The following is a 24,420-nucleotide window of genomic DNA, read 5'->3' as shown; positions in this document are numbered from 1 at the left end:
TAATTCCAGCCAATCCCGCACACCTCCCGATCCCACACACCTCCCGGCCGGATTCCCGGCTCTCTCCCCACACTTCATAGGCAGCGTCTTTCCACACTGTGCTTGGTTCTTGCGTGCTTTCCCAGGTCTTCCCGGGTCACATGCCTGTGGCTCAGATAGTGTCCCTGCTTCCCAAGTCTGCCCTCTGCTTGGCTAGCCCATGCTTATCCCTCAGGGTCACTGTTCCAAGACGCCCTGCCGACTCCACAGCCAGACTACTGAAGCACGCTCTGCCCTTGTGGCACTCACTGAACTGTGTGCCAGGCTTCTCCCTTTGGCCAGATGCCAGGTTTCATGGCCATGTTCAGCGCCCAAGTAATAGTGCACAAGAAATGCTTATCCCATTTCGTGAACGATGTTAGGGCGAAGCCTGCACATAGGAAAATTCTTGCTCAGAAATGGAAATGAGTTAGTCCTTGTTGGAAAGAACACATATACATGTCTATGTTAGAATATTCCCCTGAGACAGGGTCTCATGTAGTCATGGGGTCAGCATGGCCTCAAACTCTCCATCTTTTAATGAGGTCACCAAAGTCATTTAATCTGTCAGTTTCTCATTCATTTTTATGTCTTAATAATATTCTATTGTATGAATAAGCCACATTTTATTTCTCTCCAGTATTTGATAGCTATTTGAGTTATTTTAACTTTTTTACTATTAGCAACACACTGCTGTAAACCTTCATGTACATGTTTCATAGGTGCACATTTTCAGTAGTTTGAGGTTATATTCCTAAGGGTAGAAATGTTGAATAACAGAGTAACAATGTTTTGCATCTTGACCAACCACCAAACTGTTTTTCAAAGTGGCACACCATTTTACAATCTCACCAAATCCTTGTTTTTAAGGCTCTGATTTTTGTACAAAAGCATTCAATCATTCTGTCAGACCAAACCAGGAAAAGTAAGCTATAGTTCAGAGCTGTTCTATTCCATTTACTATGCAAAGCCAATCTTGGCGTTTGCAACTCTCAGCCCTTTTGAGTATTCTTGCAGTGTTCACCTTTTCCTCCACCACTTTTTTTTTCTTCTTTTTTTCTGGTTTATTTCTATCTATTACAAATGTATAAAAAATCCTCCATCAACACTGCTGATAGCAGCAGAACCTTGAGAAATATACCTTTGGTTTGCCTCAGAAAAGGAACACATATTGTACTGTAAAGTTTATAAAATTGGCGCAAAACATTGTAATAATGTTACAATACCAGTTTTAAGAGTTCAGTGACTAATGGGGAGCCGATGGGATACATGCAGAACTGTGAAAGTGATATCACTTAGCCAGCTGTACACGTAGACTATAAATCTACATTCAGATCATTTCTGAACTAAGACTATCATCTCAGTTTATCTGTTGAGGTCAACCAGGAAACCCTAGAATATACCTTGATTTTTGCAAAAGAACAAAATAGGGGGAGGGGTTTCTTCAGCATTTCAGTCCACGAGTAACAGTATCCTAACAGGCAAAGTGTTCTCTCACTGTCAACATAGAATGAATTGCTGCTGGAGGTCAACTTGGGCTTTAATTTGCATTAGCACTTACATGCATAGTAGTCCAAGTTGTTGACCTCATGACTTTAAAAAGTAACTCTAAAAAAGTAAAATGGCCCTTCTTGGAAGACTAAAGAAAGACATCCAGCCACAGTTGTAAAAAGTCTCATCAAAACAATATACCCTTTTATGAATTACGCCTCAATTAAAAAAAAAAAGTAGCCCAAATAAGAAGCAGCTCTGAAAAAGAAAATATAACTTAAGATATTTGAAAAAAACAAGGTGAATACAGGTTCAAAAGTAATTAAGATACATTTTCTTAAGGCTATCTAGAATTAGGATTTAAAGAATTCTACCATTTCAAGTTTACCACTACAAACTCTCCATCTTATGTCAACCTGAGTGTGGGATTACGTATTTCCACAAGGCTGACAGAATTCTTAATATTCTGTGCTGTGTAGCAGCTAATCTTATGCTTATCTTTTTGGTGTAGGAGCAGAAGTTTGATGAAGAATGGGAGAATTTCTGGTTGTTTGCATGACATACAGGTCCATCCGATTCAGAATCTGCATTCTTCACACTCATCAGGTATCACTGTCATCAAATTGTTGCTATAGTAACAAAGTTCCACTCTCCCTTGTTCTGTGTCTCGTGAAAATCATTTCATTTCATAGCAGCTGTTTCCTTTATAAAATGAAGATGTGAATTGGATGGCTATTCTGTTTTGCAAATTCTATTCTCTGATTTGTTTTAAAGACTTTTAGTTGAGTGGCTAATTCAGATATGGGAAAATATGTTTAGAATGTTATTTTTTTTTATGAGAAAAATACCAGAGTATGTATCATACACTGTGATCTGTGTGAAGAGGAAATAAAAGAAGGCATGTATATAGATAATTAAATGAATAAGACCCTCTAAAAAGCTAGCTAATAAATAGCCCGGGTGCTGCTTGTCTGTGAGCATGTGTTGGACAAGGGTAGAATTCGTTTGGTTTGTGTGTGTGGGGGGGGGGGGGCGGGGAGTTGGGGTTTGAACTCAGGGCCTCAAGCATGCTAGACAAACACTGTACCACTGAACACCTTATTATATATAGAACCTTATAAAAAGTTCTAAGTTGATGAGCAGGCTCACTCAGCAGTTAAGATCACTTGCTGCTCTTACAAAGAACTCAGGTTCAATTCCCAGCACCCACATGGTAGTTCACAACCATACTCCAGTCCCGGGGTATCTAATGTCATCTTCCAGGTATATACATGGTATACATACATATATACATACGCACATACATACATACATACATACACACATAGCACTTATACATATAAAATAATTAAATAATCTAAATTTTTTAAGTTTGTTACTATTTAATGTGTTAGTCTATTTGGTAAAGGTTCTAATAGAATACAAGTAAGAATAAAAAGAACTATAGCTCATCTTCTTCAAAGAAACTGGGTTTGGTTTTGTTATTTTCTCAAAATTAGCTTGGAGGAAGATAATTGTTACCCTTAGGACTTGTTGATGTTGTTATCCACTGGCTACATGTGTGTTGGTGTGAGCACACACACACACACACACACACACACACAGAGAGAGCAATGTGTCTTTTCAGTATTTTTTTTTTTAAATTTATTATGTATACAGTGTTCTGCCTGCAGTCCAGAAGAGGGCACCAGATCTCATTACAGATGGTTGTGAGCCACCATGTGGGTGCTGGGAATTGAACTCAGGACCTCTGGAAGAGCAGTAAGTGCTCTTTTCCTCTGAGCCATCTCTCCAGCCCTTGTAAAGTGTTTTTAAGGGAAAGTCGGATATGAGATCCTTGCTTATTTCAAGTTTTCCCAAGAGATGGAGCTGGGTGTGACGGTAGACAGTGTAATCCTGGTAAGCACTCAGAAGGCTGCCACAGAAAGGTGGAGTTCAAGGCCAGCCTGGGGCTATTTAGTGAGCAGTGGGGAGAAGGAGAGAGGCAATGCTCCTTGTACTTTCAGTAGGGGCCTAATGGTGACTGTACGTGAGTTATTCTATCTAGAGACTATTCTTTGGTGTACCTAGGGCCTGGCATCTTCTAGCTTCGGGAATCTGAGGAGTGTCTGACTTCTCACTCAGGGACCATAATGTTTTCTAACTAGGTTTCTACAGGTCTCAAACATTCGCGTTGACGTTTGGAAGCATCAGCCCTAGAGAACACACATGGTTGGCTGTCTTGGGTGGCTAACTCTAGGTCACGTCGCAGTGCCACACATTCGCTGGAGCTGGGGCTTCAGGTCGGGCTGCCGTGCCTTTCTCTCCAAGCCAAGCTCTCGGCTTTGTTCGGGCGTTTACTGTTCCCCATCCTCTGACCTTCTTCTTAGTGTTTGCTTCCAGTCCCCCGTGGACTAGACCAGAAACATCGCATCTAAGTGAGAATCAGGATGTACAAATGGTATGTACTCCAGGCTAAGGTTACTTGCTGAAGACCTGAAGGAGCTCTTTAGCCTTTCCATTGACTTCTGCTTCGTCAGTACTTAGAATGTGGTGTTTTCTGCAAGCCCATCTCCCAGAAGTGTGCTCGGTTAGCTGCAGAGGATCAGTTAGCTTTAGCCTGTCCTGACTGTAGTGCACTCTGGGAAGAGCTCTTCTCTCTTCTTCTCTTTCTTTCTCTCTTCCTCTCTTCCTCTCTCTCTTCCTTCCTTCCTTCCTTCCTTCCTCCCTTCCTCCCTTCCTCCCTTCCTCCTTCCTTCCTCCCTCCTCTCCTCCCTTCCTTCCTCCCTTCCTCCCTCCTCCCTTCCCTCCTCCTTCCTTCCTTCCTCCTTCCTTCCTTCCTTCCTTTCTTTCTTTTTCCCAGATAGGGTTTCTCTGTGTAGCCCTGGCTCTCCTGGAACTCACTTCGTAGACCAGGCTGGCCTCGAACTCACAGAGATTCGCCTGGCTCTTCCTCCCAAGTACTAGGATTAAAGATGTGCACCAGCACCGCCTGGCTGGGAAGAGCTCTTCTAACCTGAAGGTTCTGAGGCATTTCTTTTTATCCAGTTCATTGTTGCCTGGTTTTCTAGTTTATGAGTTAATTTCCCTAGATGTTAGGAAAACTTAATTGCTATCAAGTATAGAAAGATTAAATGAAGGGCTGGAGAGATGGCTCAGCCAATTAAGGGCACTGGCTGCTCATCCAGAGGACCAGGGTTCAATTCCCAGCACCCACATGGCAGCTCACAACTGTCTGGAACATCAGTTCCAGGGGATCTGGTGACTCTTCTGTCTTCCATAAATACTAGGTATGCACATGGTACACAGATATACGTGCAGGCAAAGCACCCAGACACATTTTTTTTTTTAAAAAAAAAAGGGAAGGTTTAAGTGAGTAGGTACATGAGACATTTTGATTCTCTAGTTACTTGTATGAAGAGTGAAGAGCTACAAAGCCTGTGGACTCAACTAGTGAGAGGTTAGTTGGTCCCTACATGGGACTGTGTTTTCACCTTAGTGTACAGAAATGAGAATGCACTGCAATAAGAACAGCCTACTTTAAACTACTGACCACCGGTTCTTCAGTATACTTGCATTTTTGTGCGTTTGAAAATACTGTGCTGGAAAACGAGGCTCACACTGGCTGTTTTCTGTCTGTGTAGGTTTAATGGAAAAATCAAGCACCATTTACTCGAATTCTTCAGAATCATTTCTTCCTGGAATTTGCAAAGAATTGATTGGTTCGTCAATAGACTTTCTTGGACAGAGTTATGATGAAGAAAAGACGATAGCAGATAGCCTGATCAATAACCTTGTTAAACTTTACAATGGGCTGTTTGCCATTTCCAAAGCCCACGAAGAGCAGGATGAAGAAAGCCAAAATAACCGTAAGTGATTCCACTGATTCCCTGCCCTTCCCTCTCATTTGGGGATGATGATCTGGCCGACATCTCTCGACCATGTTTAGATGCTTTAATGGTGACCATACGTGAGTTATTCTATCTGGAGACTATTCCTTGCAGTAATTTTCCTTTTTCTTTCCAAGTGTTCTCTTCTGACCGGGCAGCACAGGCGTTCACCATCCAGATTGCTTGTGCCTTTGAGCAGCTTGTGGTTTTGTTCAAACACTGGCTGGATGATTTTCCTCCTGGTACCAGCTCAGCGAGGCTTGAAGATGAATTGAGACAAGATATTAAAAAACTGGGAGGCTATTTACAATTGTTTTTGCAGGTGCGTTGATTTCTTATTTTTGAAGAATTCATTTGTTATAAAAGTATTTATTGGCTTCCTACCACCTGTATCTTCCCTAGAATTACATCTGAGTATTTCTGGGTGCTTCCTGTTTTGGGGTCCTAAGACTGGATTCAATTGGTTTATCGAGCAAAGATTTGGTGTCCTCTGTGTGCTAAGTGGTTTGAAGCTATTGCTTCATTTCATCCTCACGACAAGCCCCAGGTGGGTGCTGCTGTCAGCGTTTATAGATGAGGAAGCCGAGGCGTGGGAAGTGACTGGCTCGGCCAGTGGATTGTGACTACTGGGTAATAGGGATGGATCTGAATCATGCGGTCTTGGCCAGTTTATGCTCTGCTAGCCTCCAGTTAAGGTCACAGGGCAGAGAGGCAGAGTCTTGCTCTGGCTGTGGGCTGGCTTTCAGCTCATGGCTGAATTAGTAACAAACCTGTTGAAATCATGGTGAGAAAAGTAATTTCGTTTCCTGCTCACTTTGTATCAAGTATCATTGGGTTTGGCCACCAGGAAGAAGCAAGTTAGAAGTTTGCTTTGTGTCTGCTAGGAGGCAGAGGTAGGCATGGAGGGTCTTCTGCACAAAGAGGCGGGGTCCCGATGCCTTGCACTGCTCCCCTTTGCTGTGCCTGAAGGGTGGGCTTGACCTGGTCAAGCTCCGTCATGATAGAGCACCATCCGAGTTGTATGTGCGCAGCCGGGTGGTGGGTGGGGACAAGGAAAGGGCCTTCCTTCACAGGGACTGATATGCTTGGCCAGAACTTCACCCGACCACAGCTCGCTCCAGCTCTAATCAAGAAGTGGGCTTTTTATTCCAGGCACCCGTGGACCAAGTTAAACATCAGGGTTCCATTACCGTAGAAGAAGTAGGGAATTAATATTGAAAGTATCTCATGGTTACCATGCCAGAGATCTCTATGAGAATTTCTCCAATAGATGGGGGCGGGGGTGGGGAGAAAATACCAAGAGAGGCAAATTTCACTTTTTAAAATGGATATTTAAACTTTCTAGAATATTTGGTTAAGTTTTATGTGATGATACCTACTATATTTTACGTAGTAATTCCCACATTAAATTTTTTTACATCTGAGGGGCCCGTGGGGGCTTATGTACATCCTGGTGCATGTGTGGAGGTCCAGGGCAACTTGCAGGAGTCTGCCGGGTGGTTCCAGAGACACAAACTCAGGTCCTAGGGCCTGGTGGCAACCTCCCTACACCACTGAGCCGGCCCTTCCCACCAGCCCCAACGAGCCACATCTTTGAAGTGGAATTCTTACTGTGACGAGTACTTCCTGCGTGGGCTGAGTTCGGGAAATATTTACTGTCCATTGTTTTTCCCCAGGAGAACTTTCTTGGTCTCCCCAGCTTGGTTGCGTACCTCTATTGTCTGTCTGTCTGTCTGTCTGTTTGTTTCTTTGTTTGTTTTGTTAACCCTGAGTAGCTATTTATTATGCCTTTTTTTTTTTTTTTTTTTTTTTTTTTTTTTTTTTTTTTCTGTTTTTTGAGACAGGGTTTCTCTGTGTAGTTTTGGTGCCTGTCCTGGATCTCACTCTGTAGCTCAGGCTGACCTCGAACTCACAGAGATCCTCCTGGCTCTGCTTCCTGAGTGCTGGGATTAAAGGCGTGCGCCGCCGCCGCCGCCGCCGCCGCCGCCCTGCCATTATGCCTTTTAACATGCCATCCTGTTAATAAGCATGTGGACTTCAGTGACTGTAGGCTCTCTGTGGGTGTACGACTCGGAGCGTCTTTTCACAAGGACTCATGATGTGATAACTAGCTAGTTGAGTATTTGTTGTTAATCTTAAATTCACACCAGATGAAGGGTTGGATACAGATAACAGGGAAAGAGAAGAATGTACCACAGAGATGGACTAAAGACAGAGGTGGGCAAACTTCCGGTGAAGAAGGTTTGACAGCATAGAGCCATGAACATGGAAGCATGGGGTTGGCCAGAGAGCAGAGCTCTCGGTCAGGAGTAAGGGTGTGACTTAGGTTCACCCCTAATGAAGGAATATAGCTCAGGGTGGCTGTAGTAGAAATGAAAGAGGCAGTGTAAGAGGGTGTGTGTGTGGGGGGGTGCGCGTGTGTGCGCACATGTATGTGGTGTGTGTATGTGTATGCGCATGCATGCATGTGTAGGTTCAACCCTAATGAAGGAATATAGCTCAGGACAGTCTATGTTAGAAATGAAAGAGGCGGGCTGGAGAGATGGCTCAGAGGTTAAGAGCACTGACTGCTCTTCCAAAGGACCTGAGTTCAATTCCCAGCAACCACATGGTGACTCAACAACCATCTGTAATGAGACCTGGTGCCCTCTTCTGGCCTGCAGGGATACATACAGACAGAACACTATATACATAATAAATAAATAAATAAAAAGAAAAAAAAGAAATGAAAGAGGCAGCTTTAGAGTAGCATGTGGGGGAGGGGAGGGGACTATACCCACAAGTCAGAGACTCACTGTTGTATTTGAAATCCTGTGTTTTCTTCTATGCGATGTTAATTTGTGTCTTTAGACAATCTACTTAGCTTCATGAGTCTCTCCATTTTGTTACCTGGAAAATAAAAACAGTAATGTCTACCTGGCAGGGTTACTGTGATTATCAGATGATATCATGGTATAAGAAAGTACCTGAGAGGCAGGTGGATCTCTGAGTTCGAGGCCAGCTTGCTTTACAGAGTAAGTTCCAGGACAGCCAGGGCTACACAGAGAAACCTTGTCTCAGAAAAACAAACAAACAAAAAAAGACAAAGAAAAGAAAAATTGGCATTAAAGAGAGAGAATCCCGGGTAGAGTCTCTGCTGTGAAATCTCTTTCCTTCTCTTCATTTTCCGGGAAGAATGCTTTCAACTTGACTTAAGAGTTTCAACATCTAGGCCTGTGGGATGTGTTCTATCCAAGGACTGAAGGATGGAGACCCGGGTGACTGGGAAGACTCACGTGAGGCTAGTGCTAGCCAGAAGGCTGTTCTAGTGGAGCGTGGATTGTCAGCCCTTACTGTGTAGTGGTGTTGTGACATCTTCCAGACAGCAGGCAGGACAACACTCTCAGGGTCACAGTGGGGAGGACCAGAGAGAAGCATTCACGAGGAGCTTCCTGTGCCTTTAAGAGCCGGGCTGTGGTGGCGCACGCCTTTGATCCCAGCACTCAGGAGGCAGAGGCAGGCGATCTCTGTGAGTTCGAGGCCAGCCTGGTCTGCAGAGTGAGATCCAGGACAGGCACCAAAAGCTACACAGAGAAAACCTGTCTCGAAAAACCAAAACAATGAAATTCAAAAAGAAAGAAGACTTGCTGCAACATGGTGGTCACAAATCTGTAATGAGATCTGTGTCTTTGTATACATAAAAAAAAAAAAAAAAAAAAAACAAAAAGAAAAAAAAAAAAAGACTTGTGCACTGAGTGCATGTGGGAATGCTGTTGTTTAAAGTAGCTGAGTTTTGTTTTTGTTGTTTTGTTTTGTTTTTTGTTTTTCTGTTAGTTTTTTTCCTTTTTCTTCCTCTCCTTTGCCTTCTTCCCTGGGAAAAGAGAATAGTTTTAGTAACTGTCTGTTGGGGTGTTGACAGGACAGTTCAAGTTAAAAGCGGCTGGGGCAGACACACCAGCCACTGTGGTAGCTACCAGTGTTGCTTGTGATCAGTTGTACTTACTTACCCGCCCTGTCTTAGTTGAACTTCATGCTGGCTTTCCGTCTCTCTTCACTGGGTCAAGTCTTTGAGGGAGGCGGAAGCTGGATGTGCTCATGTTACGGCTGCATGGCTTCAGGGCTGCCTGCTTTCCGTTTCCCACAAGCGGTTCAGTGGTCATCATGCTGTGAATTTCAGTTTCACGTGTATGGTCTTAGTTGCCGGCATGTATGACCGTGCTCCACACATGTGCCTGATGCCCTCAGCGATCAGAAGTGGGCGTCAGATCCTGTGGAGCTGAAAGTTCCAGATGACTGTGAGTTACCTAATGTGGGTGCTGGGGATCAAACTTTGGTCCTCTGGAAGAGCAGCCAGTGCCCGTAATCTACTGAGCCATCTCTTCAGCTCTGTTGTTGTTTTTAGTGCTGAGACTGGGGGCTGAAGTCCAACCCCTCATGCCTGCTAACTTCACCCACATCCCTTTTTTCTTTACCACCTCTTCAAAATCTCACAGATGTGATACGCTGACTGATGCATTTTCATTTCACAGGGGTGCTGTTCGGATATTTCATCAATGGTACGAGAGGCTCAAAACAAAGTCGTCCAGATAATGGAGCAGGCTGTTCAGTGTGTGGGTCAGCTAGCTGTTCTAAAAGGGAGCAAGCTCTGTTTTCTGGAAAACGGCGACAAGATTCCCAGTACCCAGGTAATGTGTAATGTTAGCTCTGGAAGACTTGCGAAGGAACATTAGAGACTTCTGATAGTCGTATCACTGCACAGGATAAGTTCATTTCTCATTTCAAAATAACTTGTACTTTTAATGGTTTGGCAATGACTTAAAATTCTTTTGGTCAGAACTGGATAAAAGAAGGCTACCTCCATTGGTAGTTTGCATAGCACACAGGAGTTTGAGCCATAGCACTGTATAAAAGATGTTCTAGTACACATTTGTAGTCCATCTTTAGGAGGCAGACAGGAAGATCAGAAGGGCCAGATCATTCTTGGCTGTAAAGCAAATTTGAGGCCAGCCTGGGCTACATGAGTACTTTTCTCAAACAAACAAAAATGATTAAAATATGATTGGATGATTATAAGTCTTTACAGTCCTTTTGGAGCTAGGCATGGTGGTGTACACCTTTAGTCCCAGCTTTCAGGAGACAGAGGCAGGTGGATCTTTGTGAGTTCAAGGCCATCCTGAACTACACAGTGAGTTCCAGGACAGCGAGACCTTGTCTCAGAAAACAAACAAAAATCCTTTGGGGGCTAGGGTGGTCACCTAGCACTTAGGCTTTGAAGATCATAAGAACAGGGACAACTTGGGCTACATAGTGAGACCAACGTCACAAACCAAAGGAAGGAAAGATGTTCCTTTTGTTCTTTGCTTTGATGACTGCTATCAGCTGTGGGACATGGTCTCATACAGTTTACACATAAAAAAAAAAAAACAGTAATTATAGATATTTGTATTGCCCAATTTGTTTATGCTATGAACAATACTATATTAAAATGTCCTATAGTTTAGCAAATAAGGTCCTACCTCAAATGAACACACTTTTTAGCATAGCACATGGAATACTAATTATAAGTTGGCTAATTTTATTTCCCAATAGATTGTTCTCATACTAACTTTAGCTGAATTAATAAACTGGGAGTGAATTATAGCTTCATTACCTTATAATTTTGAAAAGTATGTAAAACCAGGCACATGGGATGGCCCAATGGTGGAGATGCTTTCCACCAAGCCTGATTTTCCTTAGTTCCATCCCTTAGAGCCACAGGGTGGGAGGAGAGAACCAGCTCCTCCAAGTGGTCCTGTGACCCTCATGTGCTCGCTCTCTGTCTCTCTCTCTGTCTCTGTCTCTCTGTCTCTGTCTCTGTCTCTGTCTCTCTCTCTCTCTCTCTCTCTCTCTCTCTCACACACACACACACACACACACACACACACACACACACAGAAAATGTAATAAAATTTTAACGTGTAAAACCTGAGCTTACCAGCTAAATGTGTAGAACGTTTCCTCACAGGCCTTCACAGCTGCCCTCCAGGATGGTATAACCTCAGGGATGAGGAGTCTCTTAGACTCTGGGCTGGAGAAAGCACGGGACCTCAAGCGAGACCTCTCCAGGCAGAGTGCACATGAGGAGGTAAGGTGGATCTTAAAAACGGTTTTATTTCAGCATGTGTATTGCCCAAAATACCTTTAAAATGTACAAATAATAGTGTAGTGCAGGGAGTTCCGTTTTTCCATATTATGTATTTTAGTTTGTACTGAATTATTTTTAGTGAAGAGGCAGAGATCACGTCTGTGACTCTCCTGAGCCATGTGGAAGGTGTTAGCAGTGCCTACTGTTGGCTCCCTGGATGGCTTTCTCATCTTTCTGTTGGTCTTTGCTCCTCGACCTGCAAACAGAAGCCGGCACTGGCTGATGCAGTCAGCTTGAACTAAGTATTTTTCCAGCGACATTCACATCAGTGATCTCATGCCAAGATGCAGACCTAGTGAAGGTGTCAGTGACTTCCTGGGCCTGCTTCTGCCTCCTTCCGGAGGACGCGTGAGCAGGGCTGGGGATGGGGGCTGGAGAGACTCCCCCAGTTCTTGCAGAGGACCGGGGTTCAGATCCCAGCATCCACATGCGGGCTCACAGCAGTCTGTAACTCCAGCTTCAGGGGATCTGATGTCCTTTTCTGCCCTCTGAGCAGGTATATGTGGTACACAGATACACGTACAGGCAAAATACCCATACACATAAAATACAATTTTTAGAAATTAAAAAAGAAACACTAGAACCAGTGGCTGGCGAAGACTAACCTGCTTGCCTTGCTTGTTCGGGTGGCATCCTCTGAATATGCCCGCCCCTCTCGCTTGTGTGTCTTTTTTTTGTTCATTTGTTTTAAAAGATGAGCAAAACCAAAGGCGTTCTTCTTGGCCCAAAATCAAGGTCTGTGGACCCTGGCGGTTTCGGTAGACACGAGGCTGATGGGGTTCTGCAGTGGACTCTGAGGAGAGGGGATGGGTTGGACTGTTAGGTGGTAGTCGACCACTGCGATTGCCTTTGCCTCGGGAGCAGCCCCATCCGTCACAGATACGTTTTATCTGTCGCTGGAGTTGTCGGTAAAACTTCTCTGGCAGTGAGTGGGGAGTGGAGTATGAGTGACCGGTGGAGACGGAACGATACGAGAGCCGTGCTTCTCCTGCTGATAAAACAGGCGGGCGTTCGCTTTAAGGTTGTTCTGAGGAAATGAAAGAGGATGCTTCACGCAGAACTCTGTTCTCCTTCCTCTTGTCCTTCTACAGTCTGCCGCTGTAGTTTGTTACATGGTGCGATTTTAATTCATTGTATTCTCCCCCCCCTCTCTCTGTGCAGATACCCGTGTGTGTGTGTGTGTGTGTGTGTGTGTGTGTGTGTGTGTGTGTGTAGGTCAGAGGTCAACCTCAGATGTTGTTCCTCGGGAACTGTTCACCATGGTTTTTGAGGCAGAGCTAGACTGGCTGGAGCTGGTCAGTAAGCCCTAGAGATCCTCTGTCTTCCTTCCCCGGCACTGGCATTACCAGCCCGTGCCACCCATGCCAAGCTCTTGATGTGGTTGCTGGGGATTGAACTCAGGACCTCATGATTTCATGGCTTTACCAATGGAGCCATCTCCCCGCTCCTGACTGTGTTCTTCCAACTTAAGAGTCCTAAGAGCCTCTGGCAGGGCCTGCAGCGGAGGCTGGGCAGGAGAGCGCACTTACTGCTCTCCCAGAGGACTGAGGCTTGAGTCTCTGGTCGGGCGGCTCACAACCACCTGTAACTCCAGCTCCAGGGGATCTCACACCTCTTCTGGCCTGTGGGCACTGAACTCGTGTGTTTACACACACACACATGCATGCACGCACGCAACGTGCGCACAAGAAAATAATAATCAGGATTGCATTATATTTTTTTTAAAAGGAGCTGTAGCAGAAAAATAGAATACCCAAGAAGTAGAAAAAGAATAACTAGAGAAATAGAAAGTAGGCTCATAGAGAGCACTGGAATTATGGTTTCAAAGCGAGGTTCATGAAGTAAAGGATTTATGTGTGCCTAAATTCTTTCTTCTTTTGGGGGACAGTCTTATCGTGTAATTCTGGTTGGCCTGGAACTTGCTTTGTTGTCCAGGCTGGCTTGATCCTCCTGTCCAGGCAGTAATCCTCCTGCCTCTCACTCCTGGGTGCTGGGATTATAGGTGTGCCACCATGGCCTATTTCTCTTCTTACTGTAACTCAAGTTTGCGCTGACCTGGACAAGAGCTTAGTGGAAGCCAATTAAACACAAGCAGAATCCCCTTGCAGAGACTCGGCTCCACCTGCGGAGGGCAGCAGTGAGCAGCGGACAGCAACTCTTTGATTTAGTCTAAGACACCCTGCTTCTGAGAGCTAGGAGATACCATCTGAGATCTGAGTCTCAGTCTGCAAGATGGAAATGCATATGCAGCATAAGATTATCATTGAGAATCAGATAAAATTTATAACATTCTTAGGGCAGCTCATATTTGCTTGACAGCTCAAACCATCTCTTCTGAGGGAAATTTTGGAAATTTCATCCCTACAAATATTTAAATAAAATGCAAGTATCATTTTGATAGCAGACATCAGAGTATATTCTTTTTTATACTTATATTTTATTATTAGTGTGTGTGTGTGTGTGTGTGCACGCGTGTGTGTATCTGCATATCTGCGTGTCACGTCACACGTGGAAGTCAGCAGACAACTTTATGAAGTTTGTTCACTTTTCCCACCTTTACATGAGTTCTAGGATCATCCATAATAGGTCCACAGGCCAGAGCAGCAAGTGATTTCGCCTGCTGAGCCCAAGTGTGGCTTTTTTGATATGGAAATCAATGTGTTATTTACTTTGAAGAAATTCCATTTGTGTGATTTAAGTACTCTCTAAATGTTTTCTGCTTAACTCAGAGATGGGACTTGCATCTCTTCTGGATTTTAGACTAGAGCTTCTCCATCTGGTCTCACATAGGTCTGAAAACAATGTTTCTTGATGACTATTTGTATAACAGAGTATTTTCATTTCCTATAGGTCACCAAGAGGATGAAGGCTAATGCTGTGGAACTGGTCAGCTCTCTTGAAAACATCTTTGCTGAATGGAGACTAGTAAGAGCGGCTTTCAGTAGTTTTTGCTTTTATCTTTTTTTCTTATTTCACCTTTTATTTCTCTTTTGTTTTTAGATCTTTTTGTTTCTTTGCATCTTTAGCTGGAGACAGCTAAGTCGTGCGTGTTAATGAAGCACACTGTTTTCTGGTTTTCCTTTTGCAGTCTTAATGCACTAGTGTTAGTAACGGATTCCTGACGGCACAGGAACTTCCTAACGCATCATCTGTTTCGAAGTTACTGGCGTGGGGCTGCCAGCTTTTGCTTGAGTACAGTCATTATAGGCTAAAAACCACATTTAATGATTAACGTGCTCACATAGTGTCGAATGGAGTTGAATTAAAGTGGTCTCATGTCACAGACCTCACTTTATAGAAAAAGGCGGATGGAGTGTATGGTCAGCATACTGACAAGGACCACAGTGCCCATGACTGGACTAGTTCAGTAAATGTTTAAAGGAAACACTGTGAATCGGAACTCTTTGAAATGAAAAGTTAGCCTCTGTGGTGCTGGACACCATGGCACTGACGCTTCATCCTGTTCCTCTGCGCTGGGATGCTAGGGCTGTAATTTAAATAAGTTAAAATTAAATTCTTATTGCTTTTTTTTTTTTAAGATTTATTTATTTATTATATATACAGCATGTATGACTGCAGGCCAGAAGAGGGCATCAGATCTTGTTACAGATGGTTGTGAGCCACCATGTGGTTGCTGGGAATTGAACTCAGGACCTCTGGAAGAGCAGTCAGTGCTCTTAACCTCTGAGCCATCTCTCCAGCCCCTCTTATTGCTTTGAAAAGTAATCATTGTTCATTTGTATTTTGATCTTGCTTAAAGAAATGAAGTGTTTGCACTGGTGAGGAATTAAGCATTTTTAGTGTAATTTGTTATTGATGTAGTTTCATTGTACGTATCATAAACTAATGATAAATTTCTGGGCAACTAAAATCATTCTGACTAAACTGACTGTTATATAGTCTATTATGTCTATATTTTAAATATTTTGTTTATACAGAAAGGCTTCAGAACTCAAGTACAAGAAGATTCTCGACAACAAGGTTCCCAGATGCTACCTCTTGCATCAGAATTCTTGAAGTTACAAGACTGCTTGGAGAAAACCATTGAGATTATTACATCCGCACTGAGAGGTACGCACCCTGAGTGGGTCTGGAACTGGAACTGTGTACTCCAAGGATGCAGACATTCTCTCTCTCTCTCTCTCTCTCTCTCTCTCTCTCTCTCTCTCTCTCTCTCTCTCTCTCCCTCTCTCTCCCTCTCCTCTCCCTCTCCCTCTGCCCCTCCCTCCCTCTCTTCCTCCCCCTCCCTCCCTGTCTTGCAGCCTGAGCTATGACTAACTCACTGATCCTACGCCAGTGAGATTAGTTACCAGTGTAGGAGCGTGGGCTGTTGAGTTCCACGGAACCCAAGTCCACACTTCTGCCTGCACAGTCAGGGAAGCCAAGTGTTTGTCCACGAGGCACTTCAGCAGAAAAACCTTCAGTGGTTTGGGGTTGTCATGTAGGGTCCTTCTACTTAAAACATCCCTAGAGTCGTGTGATAATACCAGCTGGCGCCTGGAAAGGGTAACCCGCTCTTTCCTTCCCTCTTCCGTAGGGTGCCCCGGCGACCTGCACTGTCTCAGAAGCTGCACCGAAACCATCTGCAGCCTGGCACGCCAGCTTCACAGTGCCTTCCTTGGGCCTGCTGCTTCTGCTGGCCGCGGTGGGAATGAACTCCCCGATCACGGGCAGCTAGAGTCTCTAGCTCGGTCGCTCCTCGTCTGTTTTGAACGCGGAGAAAGACCTGGTTTGTTGAAACCCCAGGGATCTTGTCATCCGAACAGCAAGGAAGAGCCGCGTGAGTTCACCAGCGGGGCTGACTGCAGTGGGGGCGTGCCGACACGTGCTTGTGAACTACATGGAGACACAGCCCCAGAAGTGCCCTCACAGGCCTGCACCCCCAGTAGGATCCAGTGGGTGTGAAACCGTTGCACGGGCACTTGGTGACCGTCCATGACCAGAAAGAACACTTGGTGACGCTCTTCCTCACACAGGAGGACATAAAAGGAAACGTGTGCAAATGTTTAGAGTCCGGGTCTACGCAGAGCCTCCTGTCGGGGTGGATATTACAAACACGCGGAGTCCTGGTTTCAGAACGCCTCAGTGTACGATCAGAATCTTCTAAGCAGATGACTTTTAAACAAGGAGTTTACCATGTTGGAGCACTAGCATCAGAATGAAATTAGGAGGGTCTCAGGACCACGTGAGGGACCGTGTCTCCAGTTTCTCGTGGCCTTGAATTTTAAGTGCTTACCTTGAACACTGTCTCTACCTGGTTCATTAGTCTGTTTGTAGATAGGGATTTTCTCGAGAATGGAAATCTGAACAGTTGGTTACTTTGGGCCTGTGCGTTCTCTCCCCCAAATATAGCATATGGGGTTAGGTTTATGGTGAAATTCCCAGCACAAGTTTAACTAAGGCAGCTTACTACAACTCTGTCGAATGGTTAACTGTTCGCCATCTTCACTAATGTGTGACTTGTTTCTTTTCAATCTAAATTACCTAAAGATAATCTAATTACATATTTATGACTACATGGCATCAGCATTTACTCTGTTATCTGTGTTCTATAATGGATGCTATAGTCATAAACTTTAAAAGTAGTATGAAATGTGACCAGCATCACTTGAGGGATCAGACTGGCCTCTTTGATAGTGCTTGTTCTGCTAAAGGGTAGTTAGTTTACATCTTGTTTGATGGAGATTAAAGATCCTTATTATATTTCATAGCTTTAAAAAAAAAAAACCCTTCATCTACAATCAAGTAACAAAGATAATATCCTGCTTTAGGGTTTAACTTAAGGAAATAGTTCAACATTTTTGACCACAAGGATATGTATAATTTAAGAAGATACATAGTATCTTTGCCTGGGTGACCTAAGCAGGCTTAGAGGGAAATTCTTTGGCTGGTTGATTCAGTGTAGCTGGGTGAGGTTGGCTTGAGGACGCCTGTCATCTTCTCTAGGGGAGGGACTATAGAGTGGCCTGGGGAGGTTGGCGGAGCAGTGACCCCCGTACTTCTGGGGCTTTGAGGCGGACGGTGCAGTCACCAGGTCACCCTGCGCGCTCCGCTGCGGTCTCAAGTGTGGCAACGCAGAGGATTTGTCTCCATTTTCCTTTTGCCCTTTGTGTTTTCTTCCTGAGGTTCACTGTGGCTCAGCCAGTGTGCCGGCAGGTAGCACTGGTGTGACCAAGTTGGTAAACTGAAGTACAGAGAAGGCTCTTTCCTGAAGGTCGGACTCACCCTGCTCACAGCCGTTAGTCTGTAGTTTCTCCGGCCCTCTCCCTCGGTTTTCTGTCTTTGAGACATGGTCGTGTCGGGTAGCCCAGTGTGGCCTACCCCTGTTAGCTGCCTTCACCTCCTGACTGCTGGGGTCATAGTGCACACCCCTGACCCGGCCAGTGTCTGTTTTCTAAACTCATGCCTGTCCTCAGAAATGTTTCGGGTACGCTTGTAAGCTTATTTATATTTATGCTAAATAATTTGTTATACTGTATATGAGTGGATGCTGTAAAATATGTTGCTGTTAGAATCATGTGCACTGAAAAGTGTTATAAAGAGGGTGCCTTTAATAAATCTTGTGAGCTTCAGAATTGCCTCCTAGTCCAAGACTTTTTTATTGAATCGTTTTCATTCACTTTACTCCTCACTCAAAAATGTCACAGTAGCTCTGCCTGGCTAATACCTATCCCTTTTGCAGATCAGATCAACAGGAAACAGTAGACAAAGGCTAAAATTATGTGGTTACTGTGCGCTCTTCTTGCTTCACTCCTGGAGCTGGGGACTGAATCCAGGTGCTCGGTCACTGAGCCGCAGTCCAGCCCCTCCTTCCTCCTCCTCCTCCTCCTCCTCCTCCTCCTCCTCCTCCTCCTCCTCGCCCTCTCATTGGCTGAGCCTCGAACAGCTTTACTTCCCCTGCTGAGCAGGTGCTCTGAAGCTGTGCGTGCTTTTTCGCGCGTTTGGAAGCTGTAGTGTGCAGGCTGCTAATTAATTACACAACCTCCAGGAGCCAGCTGCCTCGGTTCTGGTTCCGCGTCTGCAGAAGGACAAATCCCTCTGCTTTTCGTGGACTATGTCTGTGGTCACTCAGTGAGGGAAAGGGAGAATGGCTGCTGGCCGGCCGTAGATGATGAGCACATGTTAGTCTGCCCTCCCGTGACTAGCTGCCAAAGCTTGTTCTATAAACAAGGTCACGGCAGGTGTGGCGGCTTGCACACCTTCAGTCCAGCCAGCGTTTGGGAGGCAGAGGCAGGGGCATCTCTGAGTTCAAGGCCAGCCTGGTCTACAGAGTGAGTTCCAGGACAGCCTGGGCTACACAGAGAAACCCTATCTCAAGAAACAAATAAGCAAGCTCACACTTGGTACAAACATCTGCCAGTGTACAAGAATCACAGTCCTTGAAGCGTGGCGTGTTTAAAGTAGATCTACCAACACTGGGTTCCAACAACCGATAGAGACAGTGAATTCCACAGTGTTTACAATATCTGCACACATCTTTGAGTGTGCATACTACAGCTGTTCAGTCTGCTCAGTATTGTGATGGTTAGTTCTAATTATCAAGATGACACATTGAGAATCACCTGGGAAGGGAGTCTCACTAAGGGATTGTCTGGGTCAGGTTGGCCTGTGCACATGTCTGTGTAGGGTTGTCTTGACTACATTTAATTGAGGTGGCACTCTTCCCTGGGCAGAGGATTCTGAACTGTTTAAGATGGAGAAAGTTTACTGAGGACTAACGTGTGTGCATTAATTCATTGTTCTCTGCTCTGGACTGGGAATTAACAGCTGCTTCCGGTTCCTACAGCCTTGACGTATCCACAGTGACGGACTGTAGCCGAAAGTTAGCCAAATAAGCTGTCTCCTTTAAGTTGCTTTCGTTAGGGTGTTTCATCACAGAAGAGAAACTTAGGGGCAGTTAACGTTTTCCAAAATGACATCCTTGTGCATTTCCCTTTAGTAATTTTATTATAAAATGTATCACATGTCCACAGAGTAAAAGCATCCCTGTGCCTGCTTCGATTCAAGCTCCAGGACATTTCATGTAGTTCATGCAGTAGTCATGAACGTGCATGCCTTGGACAGAGGTGTCCGAGTGCAGGCCTTTGTGTGAACAGCCACCTTCTTGGTGGGTCCTGGTGGGACCCAGGTTGCTTCTCCTCGTCTCTACAAGCTAAACTGAACCCACTTTGAACTTGTTCTCTCCCAGTTGGTGCTCTTATGGGCCGTACATCACCAGCATGCTTTCCCGGGAGGACCAGTGCCACGATCCATCATCCAGGTGAGTGGGGGCTTTCCTAACATATTGCTCTTATACATCACGGTGGTGGGCAGCAGCTCCAGTCATCTATTAGCGTGGTATCCCGTTGGGTGAGGCATATTGATAGAGCAAAGCTGGTCGATCTGTGAATTGTGGATATCTAGGAGTCCGGGTCGAGGGGGCAGTGCAGATCTCGGGCTGGATTGATGTGGCTATGGATGGTGTTTTATGATGTAAAGTTTACCTCTGATTTAGAAAGTAATTTAACGTTGGTGACAGCGGGGGTTCAGGCTAGGAAAGGTCACCGTGGCCGCTCTCTGGAGCTCTTGGAAGATGTATTCCAGGAATAAAGTACCGTTGTTGATACTTCTTTTTCATTTTGTAATATGTCATTGGGGGCACCAGGAAATTGGCCCGAGAGTAAAGTTTTGCACATAAAGCAAAACAGACTGATCCTGCTGCCTGCCAGGTCAATAAATATGCAGGAGTATGGCCTCTGGAAGCCGGCGGCCATCGGCTTTCGCTGCTCAGAGCTGCGTTCTCAGGGTCTCATTCTTGACCCTGATGTTTATGAAACAAAGCAATGGTCAGTGTATCACCTGTTCATGGCTCATGCAAGGCTCTGGGGAGCAACCAGAGCAGTGTCTGGGCAGAAAAAAAGGGAGTTCAGAAGGGGGAACCTAATAGGGACACATGGTGGCTTTCTTTATATGTATGGATAATTGGCTTGCATATCTATGTACCACATGCATGCCTGGTGCCTTTGAAGACCCGAAGAGGGCATCAGATCCCCTAACGCTGAAGTCATAGATAGTTGTGAGCCTCCATGTGGGTGCTAGGAATCAAACCCAGGGTCTCTGGAAGAGCAGCCAGTGTTTTTAACCACTGAGCCAGCTCTCCGACATTTTGACTTTTTTTTTTTTCTTTTCCCTTCAGGGAAAAAGAGCCTCTGTTCCACACGGCAAGATTACGTGGCAGCTTCTGACTAGGCAGAGAGAGAATGTTCTAGTAACTCTTGAGTGGCCCACAGCTTTATTACATATTAATCCCCTTCCTCAGTCCCAGCTGCAGGTAGCCAACCTCCCTCTGACAGGGTTAGCATTGATCTTGACTCTTGTAGGGTATATTGTTAACATTGTCACATTTTGTTATTAGTTTCTGCTATTCATTTCTTAATGTACCTAGTTTATAAGTTACTTTAGCACAGATATGTGTGCTTATGAAAATACATTTATTATACATGTAATTCTTTTTATGTATACATATGAATATGAATATATGTTCATCCAGCAGATGAATGAATAAATATGTATAGGGTTTGATATTATCCATGGTTTCGGGCTTCCATGAGGGATCTTGGGAAAACAAACCTCCATGGACTACAGTATAAAGCAATGACATCAATCCCTCATTAAACATCACTTACTCGTTCCTGTCACTAATAGTGACAGCCCACGTTAACTCCGTCAGTCCTTACAACAGCCATGCCAGTCAGGTGCTGTCTTAGTGCTCTGTTGCTGAGAAGGGACACCATGACCAAGGCAGACTTACAGAAGAAAGCATTTAACTGGGGTTTGCTTACAGTTACAGAACATTAGTCTGTTGTCATCATGGCAGGGGCAGACAGGCATGGAGCTGGAGCAGTAGCTGAGAGCTTTACATCCTGATCTGCAGGCAGAGAGGGAGAGATACTTGTTTGTTTGTTTGTTTAAGATTTATTTATTTATTATGTATACAGTGTTCTGTCTGCTTGTATGCCTGCAGGCCAGAAGAGGGCGCCAGATCTCATTACAGATGGTTGTGAGCCACCATGTGGATATTGGGAATTGGACTCAGAACCTCTGGAAGAGCAGCCAATGCTCTTAATCACTGAACCATCACTCCAGCCCCTAGGACACCTGTTTTAATATATGTTCTGCTCTCATCAAATAGAAAACCTTTGTGTGTTACTTTCCTGTTGCTGTGATGAAAGACCACAGTCAAAGACAACTTAAAAAATAGTTTATTTGGACTTAATGATTTCAGAGGGAGAGTTGATAATGGGAGAGGTGTGGCAGGCAGCCAGGGCAGGAGGCTGAGAGATCACATCTTCAAACACAAACACAAAGCAGAGATGGCAAACTGCAATTGAGGCAAGGCTATCCTCTCAAAGTCAGCCCCAGGGATATACTTCCTCCAGCAAGGAAGGCCCCACCTCCCCAAATAGTGCCACCCACTGGGGACTGGGTGTTCAAATGCCTGAGCTTAAGGGGACAGTTCTCATTTACAGCACAAGTTTTTGAAAGAATGACCATGTTTCCTAATGCCTGCCGCACATGCCGAATGTGCCGTTTGCGAATGAGTTGGTTGGGGGCTGTTTTCCATTCATCCTTCTGTCTAGATTTACGTGCTAAATGGCGAGAACTAGAACAAGGTAGCATTAAGGCTCTCTTTGTAGGGCAGCTTGTGAAGGAGGCATTCACATAGACACACAGCTCTGGTTCTGTTCAGCTGCAGAGGATACATCACAGCCCTATGTGTCCCTACATCTTGGACAACAAAAGGCATGTCTGTTGGGACAAAATACTACCTTAGTGATCAGTAACATTTAAAAAACCCTTTCGGGGCTGGAGAGATGGCTCAGAGGTTAAGAGCACTGACTGCTCTTCCAGAGGTCCTGAGTTCAATTCCCAGCAACCACATGGTGGCTCACAACCATCTGTAATGAGATCTGGTGCCCTCTTCTGGCCTGCAGGCATACAAGCAGACAGAACACTGTATACATAATAAATAAATAAATCTTTAAAAAAAAAAAACCCTTTCATAAGGGCTAGAGAGTTGGCTCAGTAGTTAAGAGCACATACTGCTCTTCCAGAGGACCTGAAGTCAATTCTCAGCTCCTCATAACCACATGTAACTTCAACTCCATATCGATCTGATACCTCTGGCATCTGTGAGTACCTGCACTCATGTGTACACACACAATTAAAAATTATATATATATATACACATATGTACACACACAACACACACACACACACACATCACTTTTGCCAGACATGGTCATGGCACGTGCCTGCAATTTCAGCACTTGGGAGCAGAGGCAGGAGCATCATGATTCAAGACCATCTTGGGCTAGTGAAACCCTATGTCAAAGCCTTCTGCAACACTATTATGATGGCTAATCTTGGTTGTCAACTTGACTACATCTAGAATCAACTAAAACTCAAGCAGCTGAATGTTGGGATTCTGCCTCGCTCCAGCTACATGACCACACATGTGCAGTTCAGGACCTAGACAAGGGGTCTGTGTCTTACGTCATCAGTGTGCGCTGGTGATTATGCAATCTGCACATGCGTGACGTAGCTCAATAAGCCCACCTGCACTTTAAAGAGCCGTGACTCAGACCCCACCTCCTCTCTTTATTCTGTTCTCTCCTCCCGCCCCCCACCATCTTTCTCTCCCTCTCTGCACCTGATCCTTCCCCAGGCCTGGTTCTCTTGTCCCCCCCCCACCTCCAGCCCTTTTCCTCCTAATAAAGCTCTGATACTGATACTGGGTTTTGTCATGGCCGTGACCTTTCCGAGTGGCAACCAGCGCCGCTTATCATTCTTACACTGGGCTCACATGTGAGGGATTTTTTTTTCTTCATTGAATCATCTGAGTCGGGAAGTCCCACCCTAAATCTGGATCATCTGAGGTCAGAAGACCCACCATAAACCTTCTGGTGGCAGCCTACCTACATAGCATCTGAAAGAAGGAAGCCTTTGCCTTTTGCCTTCTTGTCCTGCTCTTGCTGATACGTTCATCTACCCTGCTGCTGAAGCATCCTCTTCCCTGGTGTTAGAGCTTACATCAGGATTCCTACGTAGACCGAAGACCAGCTGAGACACCCAGCGTGGTAGACTGGCTGTCTACTGTCAGGAAACAGACATTGTTGACCTAGACCGACTCCGGCCTGTAAGCCACTCTGCAAAACCCCCTTTATAATACATATATAATGCAGCTATCTGCTTGATTGGACTGGGTGTGGCAGCTGGCCCAAGGGGAGTTCGATGGCATGTCTGGGTGCCAGGAGCTTTCACAAGAGCTTCTGTAGTTTGTCCTTATGCCTGCAGGGGTCGCCGCTGGAACCATGAGTGACCGACCCCTGCTGGGCTGGTGTCACTATTGCCTAGGGCTTTCTCAGTTCCCTGCTTCTGTTTTTGTGTGTTCATGTTTTTGGTTTTGTTTTAGTTTAGCTTGGTTTGGTTTTTCAAGACAGGGTTTCTCTGTGTAACAGCTCTGACGGTCCTGAAACTCATCTGTAGACCAGGCTGGCCTTGAACTCACAGAGATCCACCTGCTTCTGCGTCCTGAGTGCTGGGATTAAAGGTGTGCGCCACCACTGCCCCTCTGCACTGGCTCCTGTTTTTTTTTTTTTTTTTTTTAACTTAAAAGTGACTTCTGCTCATTTTAGGTGAAATTGTATTGACTATTAAGTAAGTGCTGTTTAGTTTTGTTGTTGTTTTGCTTGCTTGTTTGTTTTTTGAGACAGGATTTCTGTGTAACAGCCCTGGCTATCCTGGAACTGCTCTGTAAACCAGGCTGGCTTTGAACTCACAGAGATCTGCCAGCCTCTGCCTCCCGAGTGCTGGGATTAAAGGCGTGCGCCACCACCG

At 45.0% G+C, this 24,420-nt stretch overlaps 1 protein-coding gene across 1 annotated transcript in view; it reads left to right on the top strand.

The window, feature by feature from the left end:
* The window catches only part of Kif14 (kinesin family member 14), a 74,956-nt gene extending 56,837 nt beyond the window's left edge, over nucleotides 1–18,119 (top strand). The window contains exons 23-30 of the mRNA XM_037211370.1: nucleotides 2,021–2,115; nucleotides 5,133–5,357; nucleotides 5,516–5,700; nucleotides 9,887–10,042; nucleotides 11,362–11,481; nucleotides 14,392–14,466; nucleotides 15,480–15,612; nucleotides 16,079–18,119. Coding sequence (XP_037067265.1) covers nucleotides 2,021–2,115; nucleotides 5,133–5,357; nucleotides 5,516–5,700; nucleotides 9,887–10,042; nucleotides 11,362–11,481; nucleotides 14,392–14,466; nucleotides 15,480–15,612; nucleotides 16,079–16,446 — 1,357 coding nt within the window. The 3' untranslated portion in view covers nucleotides 16,447–18,119. The remainder of the gene's footprint in view (nucleotides 1–2,020; nucleotides 2,116–5,132; nucleotides 5,358–5,515; nucleotides 5,701–9,886; nucleotides 10,043–11,361; nucleotides 11,482–14,391; nucleotides 14,467–15,479; nucleotides 15,613–16,078) is intronic.
* Nucleotides 18,120–24,420: the final 6,301 nt, after the last annotated feature.

Source organism: Peromyscus leucopus, chromosome 15, assembly GCF_004664715.2.
Source record: "Peromyscus leucopus breed LL Stock chromosome 15, UCI_PerLeu_2.1, whole genome shotgun sequence".
NCBI classification, from domain to species: domain Eukaryota; kingdom Metazoa; phylum Chordata; class Mammalia; order Rodentia; family Cricetidae; genus Peromyscus; species Peromyscus leucopus.
This window is presented reverse-complemented; position numbering and strand designations above follow the sequence as displayed.